We start from the raw sequence: 27,670 nt of genomic DNA, 5'->3' as shown, positions 1-27,670 counted from the left end.
CATATTTATTATAAATAACTAATTTAACTTATTTTTAATCTATTTAAATTATTCAACCATAATTAGGATAAGAGGTAGTAATTTTTTTACCTGACTACTATTGATAAAATATTATTCGTGTTACCATATTCGGAATTGAGAAACAACACGCATCATCTCAATTTTTGGGTGAAAAAAGGCATCTAATTATAACGATAATTTAAAAGCCAGAAGCCTTTGTCAGAGACGATCACGTGTGCTCCACGTGTCGATACCGTACGGAAAGCCGACATTGTTTACTTTCTGTTTACTCTGGCTCTGTCTGTTCATGTTCAATTGTCCGTTTGTTTTCCCGCCCCGAAAGTTCGCGCCTTTCAATTTCCCAAAAACTGTACACACTCACGTTTTCAACGGAGCAATCGAAGAAAAGAAGCGCTCACCAAAATTCGGGAAAAAGGTCACACAGTACTTGTTTACTCACAGCAAGATTCCAAAAGTGCCGGCCATGAGCGGCCTCCAGAATCCGACACATTCTTCTCCTATCCTTTTCGTTCTCTCACATCCCAGCAATAGCCCTTCAGCTTCTTGGCCGTCTGCTTCCGTTTCTTCATCACTGTTACTCGGGCATGTCACTTCCTGTACACATCGTTACAAATGGGATCATACTGATGCTGAGATCGGCACCCTAGAGAGTTATGGGCTGCGTTCAGGCTAAGCCATCGGGGGGTTCGGAAGCTAAGGGCCTAGAGAGGCTGAAACTAGAGAATGGGTATGTTGGAAATGGGGATTTCGCTGCTCATCGACGATCGATGGGCCAGATATATGGCGAATGTGAAGATATTGGTAGGGTGCACCAGCGCGAAATCAGAAAGCATCGGCTTGGGTCTGGTATTGGGAACGAAGAAAGGGAAGGTAGCAGCAACCGCTGGATGGGAGAGGGGAAGAGAAATGCTGTGCATGATGGTGAGAAAATACCAAGGAAATCTTTTGACGATGAGATGGTTGACGGGTGGCCCAGATGGTTAGTTGATAATGTTCCTCGAGAAGTTTTGGCTGGCTTGGTTCCCCGGAGTGCTGAGTCATACGTAATGCTTGACAAGGTCTTTGTTTGGGTTTTGTCATGTTCCGGATTAGATAAAGCTGAATGATGAAGGGTTATGCAAAATGATGTAGCATTCTTTACACATCCAACGTTATTGCTCCTACATCTTAACTAAGTACTAGCCTATTACTATGCCGCATCATTTTGGGATTCTTTGGAGCATTCTTTCAAATGTGGCGTCATTTTGGGTACTAGTTAGATGTTTGGCTGCTTGAATCATTAAGAGTCTTGAAGTCATCAATGTTTGAGTTTGGATCAAAAATTTGATTGAAGAGGATTTCTATTTATTAATTACCTGATTGAGTGAGATATAAACTGAAAAACAATTAATGTGATTAAAAAGTTCGAGCATGGGTTGTGATTTGTAGGTTCATAGGTTTTTCATCGCTGACGATGGTAGAAAGCACGTTAATTGACTGGGCCCATGTGTAAAATTTTCTGTTTTTCAGGTAGGACAAGGAACCTACAGCAATGTTTATAAAGCACGAGATCGGGCCACGAGGGAACTTGTGGCCCTTAAGAAGGTTCGCTTTGATAAATCCCAGCCGGAGAGCATTAAATTTATGGCAAGGGAAATTGCGATACTACAGATATTGGATCATCCTAATGTCATAAAACTTAAAGGATTGGCTACATCAAGAATGCAATATAGTATTTATCTTGTTTTTGATTTCATGCAATCAGACTTGGCTAGAATAATATCTCGTCCTGAAGAACGACTCACTGAACCACAGGTTAATTAAAATTTTCTCATTGGCGCCTTTGACAATTTTAGCATTTCCCATAATTTACCATAATAATCTGGAAAAATTGATGTAGGTCAAGTGCTATATGCATCAATTGCTTTCAGGTCTGCAGCATTGCCACGACAGGGGCATCTTGCACCGAGATATCAAGGGGTCAAATCTCTTGATTGATAAAAATGGAATGCTCAAGATTGCTGATTTTGGGCTTGCCAATTTTTATAACCTAAACCATAACCAGTATCTCACCAACCGGGTTGTGACGCTTTGGTACAGAGCTCCTGAGCTATTGTTAGGTGCCACGAATTATGGAGTTGGTATTGATTTGTGGAGTGCTGGATGCCTCTTGGCAGAAATGTTTATGGGAATTCCAATCATGCCAGGAAGAACAGAGGTGATAATGCCCATATGATCTGCCAAAATCCTTTTTAATTAAATTCCATCTTTAGCTTTTGGTCTATTTTTGTGTCTATGTTGTGTTGTCTGGTCATCTTCTATTATTTCGTTCTGCAAGTCATTTAAGTTTCTCTGCTTTCAGGTTGAGCAACTTCATAGAATTTTCAGGCTATGTGGCACGCCATCAGAGGAGTACTGGAAAAAATTGAATCTTCCCACAACATTTAGACCTCCGAAGACTTACAGACCCAGCCTAGCAGAATCTTTTAGGGATCTCCCTCCATCTTCTGTGGGCCTTGTGTGTACTCTGCTCACATTGGATCCTGCATACCGTGGCACTGCATCTAAAGCTCTTCAAAATCAGGTGAGTCAATCCGGGCGAGAAATCCTGATAAGTAGTTGTGATCTCCGCACCTAAAAATGCGTGCTTCGTATTTCTTTACTGAAAGATTAGATGTTCAGTTGAATTGCGCATTGAATGAATTACTCTCTCCTCTACTGAGGGATGCTCAAAACCCAGTTCTTCCCCTGTTTTGAAAATATGCACCCGTTTCCCTTGTTGCACTGACATTTTCTCTGACAAATGATGAGAGCTTATTTTGACTGAAATACCCTGATTTTAAAAATAGATGGGAGGTTTGTGTGATTTTTCATGATTCAAGGTATTTTTTTTAATTTACTCTTAATTAAGATTGATCTTGATTGAAGAAACTTTTATCTTAAGTACTGCCTCACAACTAATATCAAATTATTACAACTGCACTGAATTTCATCTATCGAAATCCCAATGAAAAAGTAGGATATAATTGAATGTGTAACTTATTCGGATTTCCAACATAGATGTACCTTCTGCCTGCAGTTTTTCTTTACAAGCCCATTGGCACGTGATCTCTCTGGTCTGCCTGTAAGCTACACGGAACATGATGGGCAAAATCTTACCAATGAAGAGATCGAGTAAGTCGTTTTTTGGTACTCAGTGTTCTGAGGTTAGTTTCAGTCAACTTATAGATGCACAAACTCGCTACATGTAGAAGGCAGTACCCTGTATTGTTTTTGTACCTAACAAGTGAGGTTAAGCCGACTCTGGTATGCGTTTATAACATGAGACTTCTTTTCTTAAATAATACTACCTTCTGTCCTTAATATAAGATCCTATTTGACTTTTATTTTGATCCTAAATATAAGACCCCGATCCATTTTGTCTCTCATATTTATACATTTTTTTCAAAGTAGCCCTTCTAACAATGATAGTCCTGATCAATACACTTGACTAATAAGGATATTTTAGGAAAAACAATACCTATTTAGGACAAATAACTAACTCAACTTACTTTCTTAATTTCCTCAAATTAATCAATCAATGGCTTTTATAATTAGGACTGGAGATAGTATATGTAGGCATGAGCAGTTAGCAAGATAAGGCTTGTTGTAATACTTGCAGGAATGTGAATGCTAAATTAAGACGATCTCATACCCGTCATGAGAGGCGAAGGAAGAATGTGGCATCCGGCTGGCCAACAGAGCATACTGTATCTTCTAAAGAGGTGAAAATCCTCCAAGCCTTCTGCTCTGTTCATAGTATATGTATTTATTTATGTATTCCTGTTGTTGTTCTACGCATGTCTCCTTGTTGTAGAACTAAAAGTAAAATTTTGAAGATTCAAGAATTTTCTGGGAGCAACTCAATAATCTGATTTATGAAGTTCAATAAGAGGAAACATGCATGACTAGGCAGTCCATTTGTAAGCTTGTAGGCTGCAACTAGTTAAACCCTAAACTCTAAACACCCAAAATACAGCTCAGCCGGCCAACCTCAAACAAAATGCTGATGATAAACCTCAACTAAGAATTAAACTAAAAAAGCAACTGCGTTACTCATGCTAATGACATGCAAACCACTGATATGATTGACGGTGTTATATTAAAATTTAAGTTCTGACCTTGAGAAGGACCATTTAATTAAGTTGTCTCATTTAGCTCCCCGACAGTTGTGGGCGTTGATATTTGCCCTGTTAGTGTTGACTTGCTCCACATCAATCCAGAGGAAGCATCAGACAGATTGAATATTTATGAGGTCTCCATTGTGTCCACGATACAGGAGACCACAACCTGTAGAAGAGAGCTGGTGTTTTTTCTGCACACGTCCTTTTAAATAATTATACCAAAGATGTTTAACCATATCATGAGCTTCAATTTTTACCGGGATATACTAGATAATTCGGTGGATTTTTTTTTTTTGGTCAATTCGGTTGATTTTTCTGCATAATATTATGATTACTGCCTATTTGATGCTTGATTCATTGTTAGGAAGCAAAAAATATGGGAAGAAAAATTGACTAATGCGAAAGTCACAATCTATCAATAAGGGTAGTGCCAATATCGTGTATAAAACATAAATTTCCTGATTGATAATGTGATGCCAAACCTAAAGGAAAGAAACTAAGAACACGGTTGATTAGCTCAAATATCAGATATACTGATATCAATTGGAAAAGAGAAGATCATAACTGAGTAGACTTATGTTAAGGAGCTTGTATTTCCTTCAAAACAAGAAAAGAGAACCTGATGGCATTCTAAACGGTGTTCTTCACATGTTATACCAGGAACTGAGCAAGGAAGTTGAGGCATTTGTTCCTAATGAAGAACAGGGCAGAATCCCCCCAAGCAGTAGGACATCATCTGTTTCTGACACTGCTGAGTCAAAGGATCATCCATCTCCTCTCATTCTTTCTCCAAATTTGGCTTTTGGTGATCAAAAGTTGTCCCACAGAATCCATCGCCATGTTAATGTCAAGAACCTTCCTCCATTACCCAAGTCTAAACAACATGCGTCCAACAAACAAGACAACAACTACGGACCACACCGGATCCTCAGGTCAGCTTCCTCCAGAGAATTTAGAAACCCAAAAAAGGGTGTCTTTGGAATTCATTGATAGGTCTCAACAGAACGGGTGGCTTTTTCCCTTCTTTTGGCCATGAACAGGTGGCATTTAAACCAATATTTTTTAAAATGTCAACTTTTTTTAATTTTTATTTTCATTCTTTTCATTAATTGTGACTTTATGAAGAATGAAGATGATCTCGTGTTGTGTCAACTTCTTTGGTCAAGGTCATTCTCAAGCAGCCTTACCCTACCCATCAGGGAGCCGTGTGACTGGCGATCCCTCTTTCCCCTACATCAATTTTTGTTTCGGAAAGTTATATGATGATTTAAACGACTGTTTTAACTTAAGTAAACGTTATAAATTAAACTGAAACCCAGAATATTAACGTCATATAAACGGAAAGGAGTATCGTAATTATGTTTAGCACTGAATTCGGCCTGATTTGTAAAATTACTGCTTCTTTTTTTTTCCCGTCTCAACGTCCTATGTATAAATTAATGAAGAAAAAGTAGGTATCTTTGCGGGAAATCATCAGATCAGATTCAATATACATGACGTGTATGACGAACTTTAGGTTTTGAATTTATCGCATCCAAACTATTATAATCATAAATAAATTAAAAATTTTCATGCACTGAATGGAACCCTAGCACTTAATGCAAGGTACGTGGCAAAGCAAAGAAAAATGTAGACTAGAGTATTAGACATATACATAAAAAATAACCATCCTAAGCCAATTGGAAGTTCTTCAACTTCCTCCTTTTAAAACATGAATTGGTCAATTTTAAACAGAACTAGATATAAATATTAGGCAGACTAATCTCTCTTTAAATAGTAGGAGTCAAGAGCAGATCTCTCTCAGCTAAATTAAATTTTTACATTTTATGGGGACCCACGATTGATTAGACTTGTATAAGTGGGTTAATTAAAAAATAATGATTGATTGATTAGTCTAATCCATATATTCCATGACCTTAAGTTCCACTTCTTCTTGTTCACTCTTGGGGCATAGTCCATTACAATTATCCATTTCATCTTCTCAGCATACAAGCAATGCGTTATAAAAAGAAGCAAACAATATCCCCCGATGAGTGAAATAATAAATTGCATCATATTCATGTTATAACCCAGCTTCATTTTTTCCTTTTGGACCGGTATAACCCAGCTTCATACGTCTTATAATACCCCTTCCATGGCATAATATAATCACTAATTGTGTCTGAACAAAATATAAAAGAAGAGTTAACGAGGGGTTAATATATATTTGGTTCCTCAAGTTTTAAATCATAGGTTTTGGCTCTTCAAGAAGCCAAATAGTCTGAATTTTTATTGAATTATAAAAACCAATATTTTAAATAAAAAGAAATTTGAAGGATTAAAACCTATAATTTAATCAAAATGAAAGCAAATTTAAGCGACCAAAAATTGTATTAAACCTAATTAGGGTCATGTATGCTGTTCATATATAGAAATAACCTTATTATGGCTGGCCGAGTTTGTCTTCATGGATAATCAAACCTTTTTTTTTTTCTGAATTTAAATGCCGGTATCATCACATTAATATTAAAAATTAAACCTCAATTCTGAAGTGACACTTAGAGGTTGGACCCACTTCTAAGGTGAGGCGAGGCATGCTTTGATTTGTGATTTCATATAAATTATTTCTCTGACCTTAAATATAAGACCCCTTTCGTGATATAATTTACACTATGAAAGGGATTTTATATTTAGAACTAGAGGAGTAGATTAGATGATGTACGCTGTTTAATTTGCACTGATTAAAGAACTATGAGTCCATGTCATTAAATTTAGTAAAAGAATAATCTGACCTAAATTAAAGGGAAAAAATGAGCTGTTGCAAGCCAAATATGTCTAATTGAAAAATTATTTATAAGACTAGACTTCCGACAAAAATTAGCGTGTGTGAATGTAGATATATAAATATATATTTATATATATAGAGGGGCGGGGGCCGAGAGACGGGTTCCAAGATTGCTCATCAGAGGTTCATTAAGATGTTTGGTTAAATATTGAGATGCACTTAGTTGACCATAAATCAACCTCAGTTTCTTGGAAACTCACCAATATCAATCTCTGCGAATTCACTACTCTCTGGACTTATCCAGCTGACAGATGTAAGTGTATGATGTCTGAAAAATTGAGTTACATTATTCTAACATGATTTGTTATGAATTATATATGCATTTGATATTAATAACCATGGATGTTGATCATAATTAAGCACATACAGTTCTACTTGATATAATCTCAGAAGCATTTTCTGGGATAATCGCGTGAATCAGAACCTTTATGATTCTAAAGAAAATCTATTTCAGAATCATAATCTCAGCTCTTACCTCACAAACACACTACGTACTTCCCTTTAATTTCTTGTTTGATATTTCCTCTCCTGTTACAAAAGCACCCCACAGTTAAACCCTTAATTAATCTCTCCCATGTCTAATATAATTTTCACTGCCAAACTCCTCCATCAGCACCTCCAACACACATACACATAAAATCTCCAACAGCTGACATAATATTTGCAAAGCAAACAAGTTTTACAAAGAGAAATAACTAAGCTTGTTTCCGTTTGGTTAAAACAAAGCTTAGCTTTCCCTTTTTCCTTTCCTTCCTTAATGTGACCTTCAAAGATGAGACATATGAAAGATCTTCACAAACTCGGTGAAACTTATATAATCAAGTCTAGTTCTTAATTGTACGTATTTTTTTGCCATCAGATTCTTGAATAAATCCATGAAAAGCAATTTTCTTTTCTTTTCTTTTTTTACAGTTTCAAGATTACCTCGCAAGATTTTTATTGAAAACTCTGACAGCTAATTATGTTTAGCAGCTAAGACAAACTTTACCTAATCAGGTATTAAATAAGGATGTGAAGCTAATAATTAGTAGCCGTATCGGTGAACTTGTTCTTGATCCACTTGAAGCTGTTTCTGACGCTGGATTTAAGCTTGCCCTCCACAGTGAAACCATTATAAGCTTTGATCCTCTTCTTCCTCTTGAACTCTGCATCATTGGAAGTGTAAAAGCCATTTCCTTTGTGGCTCGGTCCATTGAAGCTGTAAGAGTTGGATCTCTCTCCGAACCCATTGAACTCTGCGTAAGAGCATGATGACTCAGGAACCGACTTGCTTTTCTCCATTAAAGCTGAGAAGCTTAGCTTCAAAGCCTCTCTCTCTCTTGATCGATCTGTTTTGTCTTTTAGCTCTTGAGGATCGGCCTGCATGAACACACACAAAGTGGTTGAGGGTTTTTAAGAGGAAGGACGAAGGAGAGAGACAGAGAGAAGGGGCATTATGATCCGGTGTGGTGGCACCCCATGTGTGATGTTGGACAGCTGCAATGGGAATCATGACTTGAGGGGGGAGGTGGGGCCTACTTGCCGCACAAAGACACGTCACCGTCTGCTAGTGATGACACAGATTGAATTCACTTGCATGATTTACAAAAGTGAACGCTGATGATAACGCGCATGATCCTTCAAGCATATTCTCACCAAATTGAATTTTTTTTTTTATTTGTATAGGACGGAATATATATAAATTGATGTGTTAATGGGGATTGAGTACCAGGGGCTAATTGATCACAGCGCGATCAAACCAGATTTGAATACTCGATAAGAAAAATATTTATATTTAGTATTTGGTAGTATCTCAAACATGATTGTCTCTAATAAGAAAATATCTGGGCTTAGTAAAAAAAAATATCAATTGATGTAAAAAAATGTGAGTATATCAAAAATAAGTGTTTATTACTTTAAGAATATGTAATTCTTTTTACCAATAAATTAGTCCCTTTTTTCCTGGAATTTTGACATGGATCGTGAGAAAATGTTAGGGTTAATTCATTAAAATGTGTACAAAATGAAGAAAATATAACAAATTCACATAGTTGAGGTAGGGACCACGCTATTTGATAATGGTGGGGTCAATTTGGTTGCTTTGTTTAGTGTTTCTGCGATGGGATAAGGCACTATGTTTTGCTTTGTACAAAGTGCCCATTCTTCATTTTCAAACATCAATTCTCTATTTTATTTGTTTGGTGACGGGGGAACTTGCATATATCATGTCCCATTTATCTTTGGATCTTTACCATTAAAATTTGTACATTTACTTTAATATTAGATGGATATATATAATATAAATAAGCAGAAGGCCTCAATAATTAAAAATTAGTCATTTCCTCATTTTCTACTCACGTGTCAACTTTTTTAATATTTACATGTGGTTAGGATTTAGATGTAATTAATTTTCTTATTTGAGACACACATATATAATTCTCTACCATAAATAACTAAATTTGCAATAATTTAAAAGGTTGCATGAAGTTCCAAAGACTTGAAAATAATGCAATGCCTCTTTGATTTAATCTTTCCCCCTTGAATTGCACGAACCTGAGGTCTGAGGTAATGTAAGATATATTAGGTGACACTTCGGATGGTTTTGCAAACATTTGAACATATATACATTTGGCATATATAGGTGATCGATGAAATTTCCCCCAAATCTTGACCATATATTTGTAACATATGTAAGCCTCTATTTGAGTATTTCCCTAAAGCTACTCTGTAGGTAATTTAACATTTTAATCTGAAAAATTAGAAATTATTGTTGATACATATGTTTAATTTAGTGAAAGCAAAGGTACCAAGTCATGTGCCACTATATATTTGAAGATGGGTGACAAAATTCATTTATAGTGCTGTGTGGGGCTTCCACATATTAATTGCGCGCACACACACACACACATATTTCAAAGATCGCCTCCATCTTCATATGCTTTTTCATATGCGTAAATATTGATCACTTAATTTGTGTTTATATGTATTAGCATTAATATAAAATAATAATGGGACAAAGCAAGATGGCTCACCTATATATATTTCCGGACGAATCTCATTATTACACTTAGGAAACTTCCCACCTTGTCATATAATATCATTCTGATTTATACCTTCTTCGTACCTTCACTCAACAACTTAATTGAGTGATGTTATTCCCATTTCTCAAGCATGGCGATAAAAAATGTCACAGTTAAACCATTGATTATCTCAGGGGTAATTAAATTTACTTGTACATTATACTCCTCTCACTTTTAATATATCACCTAATTGGAGAGTTGATATTAGTCCTATATATAATATCTATTTTAAATATTTATTTGTTTTTTTAAATTAACTCTGATTGATATTCCCTAACAATAATTAAGTAGAAGAAGAAAGAAAAAAATTAAAGAAGATGCTTATGATATTTTAGAAAAGAAATATATCATATTAACTAATTTAACTAACATTTATAATCTATTCGAATTAATTAATTATATCTTATACTCCTCTGGTCCTAAATATAATATCCATTTTGTAACTACAAAATAGATCTTGTATCTTATGTTTAGAACCGGAGGAGTATCTTATATTAAAGATTAGAAGAATATTAATTTTCTGTGGCTCTCTTCAGAAATTGTTCTTTTTTGGGGGCTGCAAAAAAATTAGTACCACAATTATGAGTGTGGGTCCAATTTATAGAGAAGGCCAACGAGAGCCCTAATTGAAGTGTGAAACTGTGAACGTATCTTGACGCAGAAAGCAACCGCATGCAACTTTTTTAATCCTCATTTTGCTTTCTCAAAGAGCACCCACTCTCACACATATTTTATCAAAAACTTTTAAATTAAAATAACCTAATTAATCAGTAACTTATCATGAATATATATTAATTAAGTGTTAGTCTTTGATTATTTTTTTACATATTTGTATGGTTAAATAATTATTAACTATTAATTTGCTGTCCCATTTCGTCGTTTGAACAAATTTATCAAAGAGGCAGACATCATGATGCTGCAAATAACAGGAGATGCAGTCCTTCACAACGGAATATGAGAATGTTGGGTTAATAATAATGAATGAATGGGGTTAAAATATGATATGATTAATTGCAATTAAGTGTATTATGATATCATTACTCACTCTATTAAGTCGAGTTTAAACGTTTGTAAAAATGTGTTTAACTTGTAAGTTGCAGGGTAAAGTCCACGATTAATTTCCGTTTGAGGTAGGTAGGCGTGCACATAATGATTTAGCCCAATCCAATATAATCATACCTTTCACTGACACCGCTTTAACTATTTGTTATAGAGGGCAATCATCGACAAAAAGTACGTCGCGTGAAGAAACATAATTTAACAACAACAAAAAAGCTTACAAGTACTCCCTCTATTTCCTTTTTTTTTTTAGAAGTAACAACTATCATTCGTTTCGAATAGGATTATCTTTAATAGGAAGATACTTATACTTTAGTAAAAAAACACAACTATCATTCGTCTCATATCCCTAAATATAAGTAAGATTTACAAATGGTCTTAAATTTTTCTGGCAAATTTCCTATTTTTTCCTGTTTATTACTTGTTTTAATACTAACATATTAATTATCTTATTTTCAAAACTATCATCTATTTTCGTCACACATTCTCTCTTTTTTATAATTTTTTTTATTATAATAATTTTCTTATCCTCTTTCTTATATTCTTTATCCCTCGTAAATAAGGGTATTTTCGAGAAAAAAAACTTTCAAATTTTACTCATTTATTGTCCTAATTTTTTATCTACGTAATGTAGTCTAAAGTTGCTTATAAAAAGGGATGGAGGGAGTACAATACTACATCCAATCCTTAATATAATAGCTCATTTAGTTTTTATTTTGATCATAAATATAAAACTCAAATCTACTTTCTTTTTCATAGTTATCTATTTTTTTTTTCAAAGTAGTTCTTGTAATAATAGTAGTTCGAATTAATAAATTTGATTAACAATGATATTTTAGAAATAACTAATTACGAATAACTAATTTAACTAATTTTTTTAATCTACTCAGATTAGTCAACTAACTTTTACATTAAGGACCGGAGGTAGTACTACTTCCGATCCTAATTATAAGAGCCAGTTGACTAATGTGAGAAGATTAAGGAAGTAAGTTGAGTTAGTTATTTGTCCTAAATAGGTGTTGTGTTTCCTAAAATATCCTTACTAATCAAGTATATTGACTAGAACTCTTGTTATTAGAATGGCTACTTTGAAAAAAAAAAGTATAAATATGAGAGACAAAATGGAGTGGGGTCTTATATTTAGGACCAAAATAAAAATCAAACAGGGTCTTATATTAAGGACCAGAGGTAATATTATGGAGAGTAAATAATTTGAATATTGAAAGCAAATTTATTACAAAATATTAACCTTATTCACCCATATTACAGCTAGCTAGTTTAAGAGGTAAGAGTGAGGTGGAATATAATATGAATACTAATAAGTTCTTCAAAATTTTGACTTATAAAAAAGACAATATATATCATACAAAGTTTCCTCATCTTTAAAATTTGAATCATATGCAAACAACAACACTTACCCTTAAAAATTGAAATTTGACAAACAATAATCCACTGAATTAAACTTCCCAAATTTATGCATATATAACCTCATCTCGTGTTTGTTATTTTACCATCACAGCGTAATATATCATTCACTATATACCTCCTTAAATTTTGAGTTATATGGGTGTGTATATAATCTTCTAAATTTTGAATTATGCGCAATGAAATGTACGAATATATTCTTTTAGTGAAATAATACCCAAATTATAATATGAGAATTATTTGCATTTTCCCTTCCGATAGAGAGTTATTTGCATTAGTGTAGAAGTTAAAGGGGCCTTCGTCATAAAATTTTAAATATTAATTAAGCTATTTATTTATAAGGCCAAAACATACTCCTCAAATTAGCAGTATAAAATTCACAGCTTGCCGCAATTATGATTATTTTTGGGCCTCAAAGATTTGTATGAATTCAGATGTCTCGTTTTCATAACAGATAACCCCTTTAAAGCAGACAGACGCCCGTTATTTGATGGGCCGTGGGGGCCCAATAAATCTAGACCCAGAAGAAGCGGCCCAAAAGGGATCAATGTTGAAATCGAAAATAGATACACGCCCAGTGGGACTCGAACCCACAATCGCTTGATTAGAAGTCAAGCGCCTTATCCATTAGGCCATGGGCGCCTTTGTTGATTGCAGCTCTTAAGATATATATTTTATTTACATAAAAGCATGTCCTTGTGAAGATTTGTAGAACAAATCAAGTAGGATCATTTTTAGTCTCAATTTTTCTGCATAAAGGAATGCCTATTTATTTATACTTCTAATTATAATTTTGATGGAAGCACAAAGGAAGAACAACAAGTGGCTTAAATTTTATACTATTATAATCTTGACGCGTGTCATGGAGAAGTGTTTGTTCATTCAACTTTTATCCAACCTTTTCATAAAGTTCTTTCTTAGCCACCTCCATTTTTTATAGCCGCCCCCTTTTTATTTATTTCAAGGATCTGTTTGTTGTTCAACTTTGAATTTTAATACTTGGTCAAAAAAAAAAAACTTTGAATTTTAATAATACGCAAATGTAAATAAATTATTTGGTAATGTAAAAAATATGTGGTTATTTAAAAAAAATAGTGAATAACAGAAGTTACCCAAGAGTAGTTCTCAAGGTCTAGGTCAATTAATTTTTTTAAAAATACATATTAAATATTGCAATTGGCTCTAAGATATAATCAAATTCTATATTCCATGAATTATAATATAATTTATTTCCCAAATGCTTTAATTTGTAATCAAGAGGCCATGGCGGGCGTTGTAGAGTACATGTTAGAGAGAGAGAGAGAGAGAGAGAGGTTTCATGGGAATGTGCTCACCACATGACATTTTTAAACACGTGATTATATCAAATTCAACATTCTCTCACTGATTTAATTTTTTTCTTTAAATATATGTCATTCCTTTTTCCACCAACTAAACACGCATTATATTCAAAATTTAAGATATAATTATTATTTATTTTTATATAAAATTATTTATTTATTTTTTAATAATATTCTTGTTAGATGGATCATGAAAAACATTAAAAAGAGGTAATAATATTTTTGGGTGTTGATATTTATGGAGGCATGTCCAAGGCAGAGAGTCCTCGTTGGTGGGCCGGGGATCTTTGACAGGAACGTTATTAAAAAAAAAAGTAGGTGAGACTTTTAAAGTCGCCTTACTTTACCACTCTTGTGTCCGCCACATGGCCACGTGGCTCCACATTTTGGCGCCCAAAAGCGGATTACTATTTTAATTAAATGTTCAATTAGCCAATCCCTCCAATTATTCGCCCCGCAAACCCAACTGCTCTCCCATCCATTTATTAATCAACAAATACTGGTGCTTTTTTGGGGATAACAACAAAGATCTTACGATGATCACTGAGATATTCATCATGCACGCACTACGCTGATTTAAGCATATATTATAATAATTGGAAATTCAAAAGTTTTATATGCTATATACGGAATATTATTTATAAATTATTTCTAATATGTTTTATATGAGTTAAGAAAAATTTTAAATTTTATTTATACTTATTTAAAAAATAAAATTTTTTTAACTTTATCTTTATTAAATATATATATTATATCTCATATAAATAAAATTAACATAATAATAAATAAAAAGTAAAATTGTATATCTATATAAAAAAATTTATCTCAGTCCTATTTATCAAAAAGTAATTTTTTTCTCTATCTTGTAAATAGGATGAGAAGAGTAGTTTGTTAGGGATATTGTTATGCTTATTAGTTGTAATAAAGTAACAATATATGTTGGCAAAAATAAATAAACTGTATGTATGCCCGTTCCCTTTTATTCTAATATTAATATAATCCTCCGAATATATCAAAACAGGAAAAGCTTTAACAGTATATATATTTGTTTTTTCCCTTATAATTTAATGATGATATTTTAAAAGTAAGATATAAAGTGTTATTAGAAAACTTGATATAATAAATGTAAAAAATTTGATTTTTGAAACAAAATTAACCTTTATTTAACCCTCAAATAAATTTATAGCACGTGTGCAGACAAACTAAGACATGGTTGCCAGAAGTTAAAACTACTACGGACGAGGAGTGGTTGACAGGCATTAAAGTAGACAAAGACAAATTAAAGCATGTAATCCAGTTTGTAATTACAGGGAGGCTACCTCTAAGTGAAAGGGAAGGGATTGGTGGGACAATGGCCCAGGCCACTGGTTTCCGCCTATAAAAGACTCTGTTACCAGAGGACCCCAATGCTCACTCTGAATTGAAGAGAGTAAAACATATATGGCGATCTCATCATCCCTCCTTTACTCTTTGCTCTTCATCTCCTGCCTCGTCCTCTCTGCCACTAAGGCAGAGTCTCAGGCCAAGCCTCCCATCGTGAACGGCCTCTCATGGACCTTCTACGAGTCCAGCTGCCCCGGCGTCGAATCCATGGTCACGAAACATCTCAAATCCGTCTTCAAGAAGGACATCGGCCAAGCCCCTGCCTTGCTTCGCATCTTCTTCCACGACTGCTTCGTCCAGGTACATCTCTGCTACCCTCGTACTCTCTTAATTATCACGCAAAGTAGTGGCACCTTTCTGTGAATCGTCATTTTCTTTCGTTTCGTTCCGAGTCACTTCAATTCCTGTGTTTTGATGCGATTGTTAATGTGTATACAGGGGTGTGATGGGTCCATCTTGTTGGACGCGATTGCACCAAGCAACCAGAGTGAGAGAGACTCCAGATCCAACGGTGGCATCAGAACAGAGGCCTTGAAGACCATCGACGATATTAGAGAGCTCGTCCACAAGAAATGTGGAAGAGTTGTCTCCTGTGCTGACATCGTCGCTCTCGCGGGCCGTGATGCTGTTGTCTTGGTAATTAATCTCATCTCTCTTATCAAAGTTATTCGTTTCTCTCATCTTGATATCGTCTTCCGAGCTTATGTTTTCTCTTTCTGCAACAATAATGGCAGACAGGAGGGCCCAGCTTCCCAGTTCCACTAGGAAGACGGGACAGCCTCACCTTGAACTTCGACGAGACAAGCAACCTCCCATCTCCCTTCGCCAACACCACCGGCACCATCAAGACCTTCGACGACCAGAAATTCGACGTGACCGACGTGGTCGCCCTCTCCGGCGCCCACACCTTCGGGCGATCCCACTGCAACTCCTTCTCCGACCGCGTCTCCGGCACGAGCCCGGCTCCCATCGACCAGACCCTCCTGAAGAACCTCAAGGCCACTTGTCCCAGCGCCAGCTCACCCAACACGGCAAACCTCGACATCCGAACTCCCAACAAGTTCGACAACAAGTACTACATCGACCTGATGAACCGACAGGGAGTGTTCACGTCAGATCAGGACCTGTTTTCCGACGGTCGTACCAAGAAGTTGGTACAGAGCTTTGCGCTGGACGAGAAGCTGTTCTTCGAGAAGTTCACGAACGCTATGATAAAGATGAGCCAGCTTAGGGTTTTGACGGGGAAGCAGGGAGAGATCAGAGCCAAGTGTAATCTCAGGAACAGTGGGAAGAAGTCTATGTTGGCTTCTGTGGTGGAAAAGGCGGTTGAAATGGCGGAACAGTTCTAGATAATAATGGAGGCCACGGATACATGATGATGCACGTTTCAAGTCTTCTGTAAGTTTTACTTTAGATATCATCCCAAGTGCGAGATGTGAGACACTTTTGGGTGTTTGATCGTTTAATTTGGATAATAATTTGTGCAAGGTTACGTTTTGGAGGGTTCTAACTCTGGTACTGAGATATATATATATATATATATATATCTATGCTTCTTGTCGTTGTATGTGTGCAGTGTTGTGGTAATAACTAATAATTAATTAAGTTCATTTTGTGAATTTGAGCCTTGCAAAGTACAGAGCACATCTTGATCTTTTGAAAATGAACAATTATTACTACAAGCATCTTTGAAAAAATGGTGCTAAAGCACTGACAAGTACTAGTTGGATTACTCCACTTGGCACAGAACGCATAACTTGAGGATCTCTAGACGTTGAAAAGTCATGTGTGCTAAATCCTCTCTCCTTCACACAGTGGACTTTCTTTCTTTGTTTTTTTTAAAACAAAATACTCCAATCTTATTTTTTTTAATAGAAATGAGCCAATTAATTTTATTATATGAATATATAATATTGCTTCTAATTTATTGTTCTGTAGAGTCTAAATTACTATTTTCTCAAAAAATTTATATATTAAACAAAAGTAAAGTGAAGACAACTAATATAGTCTAAGGTGTTGAAAATACCTTATATTATAACCGCATTGCGCGCATACTACAACGTATAGAATTTAGACAACACACACACTCGCCACATCGCATAGTTTATAACAAGTTTTGTTATTTCTAAGCTGCTAACTGAACTACAGAAGTCATTTTTTGAACTTCGTGTGATAACATGTGGGGAAATTACAATAAGATCTCACTTGAAAGAATTAAATAAAAAAAGTCTCTTAAAATCATTAAATTAATTTGAAGTCTCAAAAGATTTCATTGCAAGAAAGTTTATTTGTTTAATTATCCAATTGTCTTTGTCTTTTTTTACGGTATGCATTGACAAAGAAAGTAATTAAAAACTTAAAGGTGTAACAATTAACAACTATTATAACAGATATTTTGACAATTGATGTTATATTTTTGTGATGTGTTGAGAAAATATGTTGTCAATACTTACCGTAATAGTTGTTAATCAATACAACTTAATTTGTTAATAACTACTCTTTTAGTTATCAATGCATACTTAAAAAAATAAGGATAATTTGATAATTAAATAAATAAAATCTTTTACAAGGAGATCTTTTGCCAAGGATAATTTAATAACTTTAAGAGATTTTTTGGTATTTAATTTTCTTAAGTAAAATCTTATTGCAATTTTCCTTATAATGTATGATAATGTGTTTCCGTTACTATTAAATTTGGTTAATTTTTCATTTATAGTTTTGATCATCTCTTAATTTTAATTTGGACTATTCTTTTCCAGGCCTGAGTCGTTGAGCCTTCACAATGCTTAGTATCAAATATGATTATACAAGATCTCTATTTTTTCCGAACATTTTAACACATCATATTTTTTATATAGATTTTGGGTCGAAGCTTTAGGAAATGCCAAGTAAAAAAACAAAAGAAGATAAAATCAATTTGTAATACAAAGCTAAATTTCACAGTAGTTCTGAAAAGGCTAGGCCAAAACAAAATTAAAATCTTTGATCATAAGTGCGGGGCACCGCTGGGATGGGAATATGAAAATGGATAAAGGAAAGAGTTGTGTCCTGTTGATAAGGTTCAGTGGTGTCCTGTCGTGTCACCATGATTCTCGTCTTTTTCCAATAAAGGCCTCGCCCAACTTGGATTTTTCTAAGTTTTTGGAAAAACTTTCCATTTTCAAATCATGCCAGCCACATTGCCCCAAAACTAAATTCAATATCATACTGTGTTCATACTATAGTTTTAGTAAATTATATTACAGAAAAAGTGTTGTGAACAGCGGAGTTGGTTCCCCATATATATATATATATATATATATATAAAAGGGGAATTAGATCCTAAAAAAATTAATTATAAAAAAATCTCAATAATAAGTAACCAACTTAAACCTATTTATTTTCTACTTTAAAATTTATTATTGTTTATTCTTTACTTGTTTATAGATTTTAAAGTGATTAAATTCCTTTCTTATTTGGCTTGGTTATAATTCTCCCCATATTAAAATTCATCAATTTAAATGCATATATGGGTCATATTTGCAGGGGGAAAGTAGAGGGTGAGGTGCATGCATACTGAATTAATGAAGCAGGCATGATTTGAATAACTCCATTTATGATTTGCAGCATTTAAGAATAGGTGGGCGCCATGCCTACGATACATGCCTACGTGTCCCCTCATTCTGATTTTTCTTCTAACCTGACCCTTCAATCAAGTGAAAGTGACTTACACAAAACCCACACACACACACACACACATATATGGATCTTCTGAATACGTTTACATTCAAATTATTAAATGGATTAGAAAATAATCTGGAAAAAGCTGGGACAAAGATGTAATGGTAGATGACATGGCTATGGATTTCAACTCAATGAACTATTCAAGTTTCAAAGGAAACTTAATATTCAAGATGAGAATGTGTGTGTGTGTGAAATCATGGAATCTTTGGAAGTAGTTTTCAGTTCAAACCAGGAAAAGATCAAGTTTATATTGCAAGTGGCAATAATAGACAATCGAACATATCGTTCACAGGTCACCAGAAGTTGACAATTATTTACGGCCAATATAAACTACTCGTGATGAACTTTCCTGTTACGTCTTCTTTCTTTCCAGAACTGAAATTTCTCAATATATATAATCAATTATCTTGGACCTGTGTATCATATAGAGCCTTTAGAACTTGATATAGAATCTATACGCACACACAATATACACTAGAGCAGGAGATTATAACGGCTATAGTTTATTAATGTCTATCATGATTAATAGCAAAAGCCTAGTATATACATGTTAAAACAGTGATTTACTTGTACTCTTCCGGTCCTAAATATAAGACCTTTTTTGTAGTGTAAATTGCACTACAAAATGAGTCTTATATTTAGAATCGGAGGAATATTATTATTCATCATTAATTTAATGAAGCTCAGAGTGTTTTATGATTCCTAAAATAGTTGAAGAGGAGTGCATTTTTTCTCATACCACGCACTCTGATTTTTCCCAATTAATTTTTTAAGTTACTATTAACAACTCATGATATATTATTGAATCGTACGTTATACATTCATGATATATATATATATATATAGACACATAATTGATTTGTCGTTTAACTATATATGTATATGTAAAAACTGGAGTTTGAATGTAGGACCTGACCGTGAGGATGAGACCATAATAAGGGCCTGTCCCAGGCAAAAGTCTTGTCGGCCACCAAGTTTGATTTTTAACAGTTTGGCCCTGTGGATCTCCTTCAGCGATACTTCCAAATGTTTCCATATTCAGATGCATCCCCCGGTTAAGCCCAATTTCATTCCCACTTGTTGGTTTCAACTTTTTTAAAAATATGATTCAAATTGAAAAATTAATTTAGTGAATAATAATACTCCTCCATTCTTAAATATGAAAATAATTTTTTAGCATAATTTACAATGCAAAATAAGTTCTATTTTTGAAATTATGTTGTTGCGTATTGATTTCAAATTTGTACTCAGTATTTCGTTTTTAGAAACATATTAGCTGACAACGGATTCAAATGCGTCTGAGGGGACATAATTCCCCCTTTTTTTCAAGCATGACTCTATGAGATGAGATCTACGTGAGAGAAGGGCCATGTCGATGGACATAATCTCAAAGCAAGCGCCTCCACCGAATCATGTGGGGATTGCACGTGAGAAAATTCTTTGAATTGGTCTGTTGTGTTATGAATGTAACATACAAAATGGCCAGAAGGAATTTCCTCCGAGTACCTCCACCCAATTTGGAAAATCATAACCTACGAATTATGAATGAATGAGATGGAATACAAGAATATCAATTCGTCAAGAGCTTGTTATTTTCGTTTTCATTATCAACTTGAGGAGATGGTTTTGGAAGGCCACGAGGCTTGGGAGGTGTGCAGGCAAAATTCTTGACAATGGAGGAGTAAACGTCAAACTCCGCCTTCAATTTCAAACAGCAAGCTTCAATCCACTTCTCTGCTACACTCGTGGATACGCTGTCTTGGCTGTCCCTCTCATGTTCTTCAATGGCTGGTCGTATTTCATTGTATAAGTTATCAAGAGCACAGGTTGCCTCATTCTTCATTTCCTGCAAATATGTCCGAAAATTCAGATAACAGCTCAACATAAAGCTAAGGACTTGCTTGGGACTGAGGTAGGGGGCACTAGTTGCTTGGATTGGGATGTTCTAGATGGATTCCTTTTCGTCTAGTTTCTCATTTGCTCTTTCTTTCACCCTCTCCAATTTTCTTTCCTTAGGTATCACAAGCCAGACGGTACATAAAAAAGCTGCAAGGAAAGTAATACCTCATATCTTAAAATCTCCTCTTGTGCTTCTTTTGATGCTAAAGATTCAGCAGCAGACTTCACATCGACTTGCTTCTGTGTGATGTTTTTAATGCTTCCGTTATATTTCTTTGATTTTTTGGCAGGTATGGACCTAGGTCCAATGCGATAGTTTCGGGCTGCAGTATTACTTCTGATTCGTGATATCATTGCATTGTTCTGTGGAAAGGCCTGCTGAGTATCTCTAGGGTACAATTTCATATCGTTACTTTCTACCTCAGACTTTATCGGATGGACATGTAAACCCTTCGTTGGAACCGATCCAAGCGGCTGAATGCCAAAAGCAGTTGACTCTGATAATTGTTCAGGTTTTATGACAACATCCGTTGAGTGTTCAATTTTCCCATTAACTTGCATACCAGGAATGTCAGGGTGCAAGTTTCTAAGGACCTTTGAGAGAGGCTCATCCTCTGCAGAGTCATAAACTGGAATTTTCTCAACGCTGTACCTGTAAACAAACTACAGATCGATGAACTATATCACAAGTGCAGATTGACAGACCTCGCTAACAATTATCTATTTAATATTCATACAGCCATTAATAACTGAATGACAATAAACAACAATTATGTACTTGATACTCACAATTAGACCTTACTAACAATTATGTGCTTAATACTCACAGCCACTAATACTTTAAATGAAGAATGCTAAAAGAAATTAAAACATTAAAACCAGGAGAGGGCATAAGATAAATAACACATTACCTTTCATCATCATCTTCCCATAAATATGTATCTTCCTGCTCAGAATTTCCACAAAAATCAAAGATCATAAGCAAAGACCACAATTAAAAAAAAAAATTTGAGAGAAGTAACACAAAAGGGAGGGGGGGATTAGACACAAATAACCATAACAATGACACCGAAGTAGGTTCAGTAAACCATTGACATATAAAGTTACTCTTTGCAGCTAGTGCAATGATTTTCCCAGTTAAAGTATCATTTCAGTACAGATTCTTCCAGATGAAAACAATTTAACATCAAAACAAAGGCATGCAAAGGGGAACACTCAAGGGGAAGGGAAGGCACAAAAAAGAGGGGAACAAATATTAGTTCGCAGCTACTATTGAAGAGTGAAGAAGATCGATACAAAAAATATCGAGAGGTTGATCTCCCAAAACCAAAATATAAAAATTACCCATTCATTAGCTCAAAAGGGCTTTCCAATATGACATGCTTGACTCTTAAATGAGACCAAAAAGGATTCACAACATCATCCAAGAAGTAAAATTCATAACTTAATAGGCCCGTAGTTATCAATTTCAGCTAAAAAAACTGTAGGATCACAGAATCAATAAGGTCATAGAAGCAAAAAACATCAACATTTGATGCTTGAATGTTGCAGTGTTATTAATAGATTCACAAAACTTGCCTGAAAACCACGAGATTTTGCTCCAAGGAATCCGGAACATTTGGCTGCACCACAGAGGCAACGAACCTTTGCACCACCAAACCACTCAAAATTATAATCATATGCCAGTTCAGCTCCAACAGGTATATCTTGTGTTGCAAATATTCCAACTCTTATCTCACCCAAGACATTCCATTTCCTTGTCTCACAATTTGGCTGACTGCAAACTTAACAGGTTTAAGTTGTCTCAAATCTTGGGTCAGGGAAAATATGGACTACAACAAAAAGCCAACAATATATGCATGGTAAAGGTTTTGCTTTCAAATTAGCTTTTATTTGAAAAGATTTACCATGAATGATTTATAAATCTACCAAGGCTTCCCTTTCTAGTTGCATCAATGGATTCAGAAGCGTTAAGACAAATAATGAATGCATCCTTAAGACCTGCAAACTAAAGAGAACTTTTAGAAAACAGGGAGATCAGTTATCAAATGGAACATCTAACAAGTTAATATTTGACCTTGAATTTCATAAGCCTGGGCTCTTCGCTTGGCTTCTTTCCATGAAATTACTTCTCCACAATATTCGATGATAAATTGGCCTGCCTGTAAAGAGATTAAAGCTTAGAATTATAAGAATACCTAATAAGGCATAACCAAGTCAGAAAATGCCACAGTAGCCATGAATTCAAGCAACAAAGTTTCATTTTCTAATTGAAAGGTTTTGCTGAAACTCATAACATGATTACCTTAATATTCTCATCAGCCAAAAGACCCCATCCCCGGCCTTCAGTTTTGAACAACTTTGTTTTTGCATATTCACACTTCTGAAATCTCTATAACCATAAGACATGGTTTAAAAGAAATACGAAGTTGCAGTTAGTTTCATTCCATATAAAGATATAATGCAGCATGACACAGGTTCAGCAAATGATAAAACCCAACACTTAATGGTAATTATTCCTTAATGAGAAATTCAAATTCAAATAAATATTTAGGACTAGCAGATAGATGTGCAACATGTCATAATAAACACATTAAGACATACAGTCTAGCACATAGTAATCAAAAGTTTCTTCTAACAATTAAATACAAGCAGGATTTTTGCAATAATACACTTTCTTTAGCTTGTTCAGCATGGTAAAAAAGGACTATATTCTACTCAGTACTTCGAAATTGAAACTATGACAATACTAAGGAAGATATAACCCAAAAACATTTAACATCAAAACAGACAAGCCTAAACATGCACCTGATTTTTGCAAAAGACACCACACGGGCAATAGCCGGGGGTGCATTCAGAGCTGGTCAGTACATTAAGACAGCCATCCCCACATGCACTATCAGGGTCGCTAGGATTATATTTGCATTCACATATAGCAATATCCTCCTCCCTCTGCTTCACATGCCTATAAAACAAAAAAAGAGAATTAAAAGAATGAGCACAACAAGTAAAAGAATAGTGCACCTCGTAAGGCTTCGTAAATCATTAAGATCATCTACGTTTCATTTCACTGAGTTGTTTGGATTGAACTTCCATTCAGGTTGGTTTTTCATCGGCAGCACCTCCTTGCTCCTGAAGCTTATTGCCAGAGACAAGTCAAAGGTGGCTCTTCTTAAGTTGCAAGTAAGCCATTTATTTCAAAGTTAGTTGCTGAAAACATCCTTTATGATTTAGGAATTTATTATTGCCGAGGAGTCTTTTGGTTATCATTTATCTTATCTTTGGCTCTTGGAGAATTATCATGTATGATTTAGGATACATATAAAAAGGAGAGGGCAGCCATTTTGTGAGTGAGTATGCACAAACTACCAGTGTGCAGACCATCCCATTCATCATATTTCACTGTTTCAACCGTAAATCTCAACGAACTCAATGAAGGAAAACATATAGGCAGCCAGTAGGAAAGGTTTGAACTTCAGAAAACTCTGAGGAACTAATAAAAATAACCTCCTTCAGGCGTTCTAATTCTGAAGATAAAGAAATAGCCTTCTAAACATCCACAGAAAACAGTATCTGTTATATTATCAGGGTCTCCTTCAGTGTCATCAAGGGCTCGTGTTATATTACCAGAAATTTATCATTATCAAAGAAGGCACCAGAAGAGAAACATGAAACCAACATCCATATTGAATGCTGGGTAAAATACACAGAGTATTCTCAGCACTGTAAATGGTGGATGCTATTGACTACAATGGTCCACTTCAGTGTTATTTACCCTTTTACCCATCAACCGTGTTATACTAATATTATATATGTATATATGTACACACACACACAAAAGAGAAAAACTGACCTTCTGTTTAAAAATTCATTCTGCGTTATATGGATGTATTGAGGAAATTCTTCAGCATGAGGATCCTTCAAAATCAATAGCTTCCATGTCACTTGACTCATATAAAATAACATGTGCAGTAATTGGAATAAGCCTGAAAATAGAGAAAGAAAATGGCGGGAAAACCAAGAAATAGCTACCATTTCGGTATCCAAGGATTGATTTTGAACGACTGTTTAGATGGCTGTCATAGGTATTTTGCAATCCCCCTGCCAAAAATAGGAAAGTTCATACAAGGCACCGAAAAGGAGTGTTCAAATCGGTTATCGTAGACAACTCATGCAAAGAACGGAAGAATTAAATAATTAATCCCCACTGGTCAACCCAAAAAGAAAGCGCTGGTTGCAAGTGGGAATAATGGATCAGAATTACTCAGTGCTCGTCAAAAAAATCATTTCTCCAGAAAAACAAAATTTTGTGAAGCTTCAAGAATCTCCATTTCTCCTATTGATTGTAAGAGGATGAAAAGATTCTCTTTTGTTTTATGTTCATATGGAAAGCTGGGGAGAATTCCTTGAGATTAGGTTTCATCATAAACATAGATGTTACGGGTTGTGCAAATTCACCCTCAGTATCGACATTTGACAGTCAAAACGAAGCGAAGATCAAGAAACTGAGAACCATTTGATCAGTGTTGTTTAACCTGGCAATGAGACATGATGCACAAAGAAACCAGAGATGACAGACCTGGAATGCCACCAATTACCGGTTCCCTCCGGCAGCGGCGAGGGCTTGAGGGCTCAGTTCAGGCCAGGTGGAAGTTAGGTTGAAAGTGGTTAGAACCCCGTCAGAGTTGGGTAGCGAAGCTGAAGACAACCATGGTGGAACTGGAAAAGAGGTTTTTCGCCTCGGACTAGCGCTGGAGCAGAAGGCGGAGACCCGTCGTTAATGCTGAAGAGGCAGGCGGGGATGAAATGGGTTGCAGTCGTCCTCAGCCCAGTTCACAAAATCGAACCAAGGAGGCGTGTGCGCACGCTGGGTGATCCATTTCCATCGGAACAAGCAGGCCAACTATAATACAAGACTCCTCGATCCTGGTTCCTCGGTTGGGGGGGGGGTGATTTTGATGTTAAACGCCAAACCTCATTTTATTTTATTATGTACTATTAGGGGATAGTAAATTCATTAGTTTGGATTAAATAATTTATTTATTTTTTTCAATCTATCCATAATAGTTAGATATCCTCCAATTAGCAAGATAACTAATTTATAATGATTAAAAAATTAGTTTTTTAAGAAAATATATATTATTTTCTTAAAATACTCTTTTTAATCATTTGTATAGAAAAATCATATTAATATATGTAGTTAATAGAGTTTCAAGGAAACATAATTTAGGGAAATAAAGTGAATGAGATTCTACACATAAAACAAGAAAAGAGTTACAATCAAGTCCTAATAAAGAGAAATAATTACTAAAATATTCTAGGGAAAATTGCAAAAAAAGACCTTGGAATTGCAAAAACGCAGATAGGGACCCTTAACAACTTCACTTTAGGTTTTGACAAGAATAATATGTCCTGAAATTGTCAAAACCCAAAGTGAAGTTGTCAAGGGTCCCTATCTGCGTTTTTACAATTCCAAGGTCTTTTTTTACAATTTTTCCAATATTCTAATAACAATTTAAGTAATCTGTAAAGACAAGTTTTAAAATAAAAAATAATAACTTCTGAAACTTATTTTATAACTATTCTCTTTCTTTAGGACTTCATTGTAATTCTTTTGAAAACAAATCTTTTTAGGAGATATCAAAGATAATAGTACACAATATAAGGAAAAAAGTTAATATGCATTACTTATTTGATTCTTTTTATATTTTAGCTAGAAATTTTTTCATAACAGATTAAAATATTTGATTAAATTTTAAATTTCAGTAAATTATATTACTTAACGTAGTTCAAGATTCACTTCTTATAAAAATGTGTTTTTTTAATTCATTCTGCCTAGGTAAGAGATCCTGGAAGATACTTTATTTCTTTTTTTTTTCCCTAAAAACATTAGTTTATGGATCTGACATAACATCAAGAAAACGATCAACTTTATTCAAGGTCAAAAGAGGAAGAAGTGAGTTATAAGTGAAATAAAAGTAAAAAAATTGAGTTGCATCGAGTTCAAATTATAGTTAAAAGACCGAGACATAATTAGATTAATAGTTGAAGGATCAAAACATTAATTTATAAAAATGGTTTTAAAATTCCATCCCAATGTTCTAATACTTAGTCCAAATAAATATCCTATACAATCCAAAGGCAGTCCGGAAAAGGCATTAGACTGCGTAAAAATTATGTATGATTTTTTTTTTTGACCGATGAAAATTATGTATGATTATTATCATTTCCACGTAATCGCAAATCTCGGTTTAATTTTGGAGGCCTAAGGTGAAACCTTCAACCAGGAACGTGGTACGTACTTGTTCCTTTTTCTCCAAGCCTGTCATACTGCTATTAATTTCACATCGAGACAATGCCAAGGGCAAACATCCACCAGAGATCATCTTTTCACCTAGAGCCGGTAATACGCGGGCCCAGCCCGCCAAAAAAGGAGGGCTCGCGTTGGCAATATGCTAGCCCGTCAAGGTGCGGGCTATTCCAGCCCGTACCGTTTTGAGCCCGCTCCGCCGCGGGCTAGCCCGCGGGTTGGTAAGCTGGCCCGTTTTTTTCTTCATATAATTTATAATATAATTAAAATATTTTGACTCTTAAATTCCACATGAACAATTAAACATTGCTTCTTTCATATCATTACATAAGTAATTAAACACTTTATATATTTGTGATTCTGTGTGTAGTTATACGAAGATCATCATCCATATTTTATTTTTCATTTATTTGTTGTGTCACTATAAAAGCCTTTATAAAATTAAATAAACATGTGATACTTATACATTTATACATAAAATATCT

At 34.8% G+C, this 27,670-nt stretch overlaps 4 protein-coding genes and 1 non-coding gene across 5 annotated transcripts; 2 read left to right on the top strand and 3 right to left on the bottom strand.

Moving 5' to 3' along the window:
- The first annotated feature begins 545 nt into the window (after positions 1–545).
- LOC114725636 (probable serine/threonine-protein kinase At1g54610) lies at positions 546–5,203 on the top strand. Its single transcript, XM_028912167.1, has 7 exons — positions 546–1,079; positions 1,531–1,815; positions 1,901–2,218; positions 2,363–2,584; positions 3,080–3,174; positions 3,662–3,764; positions 4,824–5,203. Exons 1-7 carry the CDS (start codon positions 675–677, stop codon positions 5,151–5,153), a joined length of 1,758 nt encoding a protein of 585 aa, XP_028768000.1. The 5' UTR covers positions 546–674; the 3' UTR covers positions 5,154–5,203.
- Positions 5,204–7,888: 2,685 nt separating this feature from the next.
- Positions 7,889–8,367, bottom strand: LOC114725627 (uncharacterized). The gene has a single exon (XM_028912157.1). It carries the CDS (start codon positions 8,350–8,352, stop codon positions 8,005–8,007), a length of 348 nt encoding a protein of 115 aa, XP_028767990.1. The 5' UTR covers positions 8,353–8,367; the 3' UTR covers positions 7,889–8,004.
- A 4,732-nt stretch (positions 8,368–13,099) lies between these two features.
- Positions 13,100–13,172, bottom strand: TRNAR-UCU (transfer RNA arginine (anticodon UCU)). The gene has a single exon. It is a non-coding gene; the product is annotated as a tRNA-Arg (tRNA).
- Positions 13,173–15,283: 2,111 nt separating this feature from the next.
- LOC114725561 (peroxidase 12) lies at positions 15,284–16,820 on the top strand. The gene is made up of 3 exons (XM_028912091.1): positions 15,284–15,553; positions 15,692–15,889; positions 15,988–16,820. The coding sequence occupies exons 1-3, from the start codon at positions 15,311–15,313 to the stop codon at positions 16,600–16,602; spliced, it is 1,056 nt and encodes a 351-aa protein (XP_028767924.1). The 5' UTR covers positions 15,284–15,310; the 3' UTR covers positions 16,603–16,820.
- A 3,532-nt stretch (positions 16,821–20,352) lies between these two features.
- LOC114725570 (histone-lysine N-methyltransferase ASHH1) lies at positions 20,353–25,802 on the bottom strand. The gene is made up of 11 exons (XM_028912102.1): positions 25,455–25,802; positions 24,908–24,976; positions 24,729–24,793; positions 23,684–23,840; positions 23,181–23,267; positions 22,953–23,037; positions 22,783–22,876; positions 22,454–22,652; positions 21,787–21,821; positions 21,041–21,527; positions 20,353–20,822 (listed from the first exon to the last, which is right to left on the bottom strand). The coding sequence occupies exons 2-11, from the start codon at positions 24,908–24,910 to the stop codon at positions 20,547–20,549; spliced, it is 1,488 nt and encodes a 495-aa protein (XP_028767935.1). The 5' UTR covers positions 24,911–24,976; positions 25,455–25,802; the 3' UTR covers positions 20,353–20,546.
- Between the last annotated feature and the right edge of the window lie 1,868 nt (positions 25,803–27,670).

The sequence above is a fragment of the Neltuma alba genome, unplaced genomic scaffold, assembly GCF_004799145.2.
Source record: "Neltuma alba isolate B1F8T4 unplaced genomic scaffold, ASM479914v2 tig00002405_pilon, whole genome shotgun sequence".
In the NCBI taxonomy this organism is placed as follows: Eukaryota; Viridiplantae; Streptophyta; class Magnoliopsida; order Fabales; family Fabaceae; genus Neltuma; species Neltuma alba.
Note: the sequence above shows the minus strand (reverse complement) of the source record. Positions and strands in the feature narration are given on the sequence as shown.

Excerpts from the sequence above, each read along its gene's own strand:
- LOC114725636 (XM_028912167.1), top strand. The coding sequence starts at position 675 with ATGGGCTGCGTTCAGGCTAAGCCATCGGGGGGTTCGGAAGCTAAGGGC. Across the intron at positions 1,080-1,530 it reads CATACGTAATGCTTGACAAG|GTAGGACAAGGAACCTACAG; the intron begins GTCTTTGTTTGG and ends TCTGTTTTTCAG. Across the intron at positions 2,585-3,079 it reads CTAAAGCTCTTCAAAATCAG|TTTTTCTTTACAAGCCCATT; the intron begins GTGAGTCAATCC and ends TTCTGCCTGCAG.
- LOC114725627 (XM_028912157.1), bottom strand. The coding sequence starts at position 8,352 with ATGCAGGCCGATCCTCAAGAGCTAAAAGACAAAACAGATCGATCAAGA.
- LOC114725561 (XM_028912091.1), top strand. The coding sequence starts at position 15,311 with ATGGCGATCTCATCATCCCTCCTTTACTCTTTGCTCTTCATCTCCTGC. Across the intron at positions 15,554-15,691 it reads TCCACGACTGCTTCGTCCAG|GGGTGTGATGGGTCCATCTT; the intron begins GTACATCTCTGC and ends ATGTGTATACAG. Across the intron at positions 15,890-15,987 it reads GCCGTGATGCTGTTGTCTTG|ACAGGAGGGCCCAGCTTCCC; the intron begins GTAATTAATCTC and ends CAATAATGGCAG.
- LOC114725570 (XM_028912102.1), bottom strand. Across the intron at positions 23,038-23,180 it reads TGGCTGATGAGAATATTAAG|GCAGGCCAATTTATCATCGA; the intron begins GTAATCATGTTA and ends ATCTCTTTACAG. Across the intron at positions 22,653-22,782 it reads AGATTTATAAATCATTCATG|TCAGCCAAATTGTGAGACAA; the intron begins GTAAATCTTTTC and ends TTAAGTTTGCAG.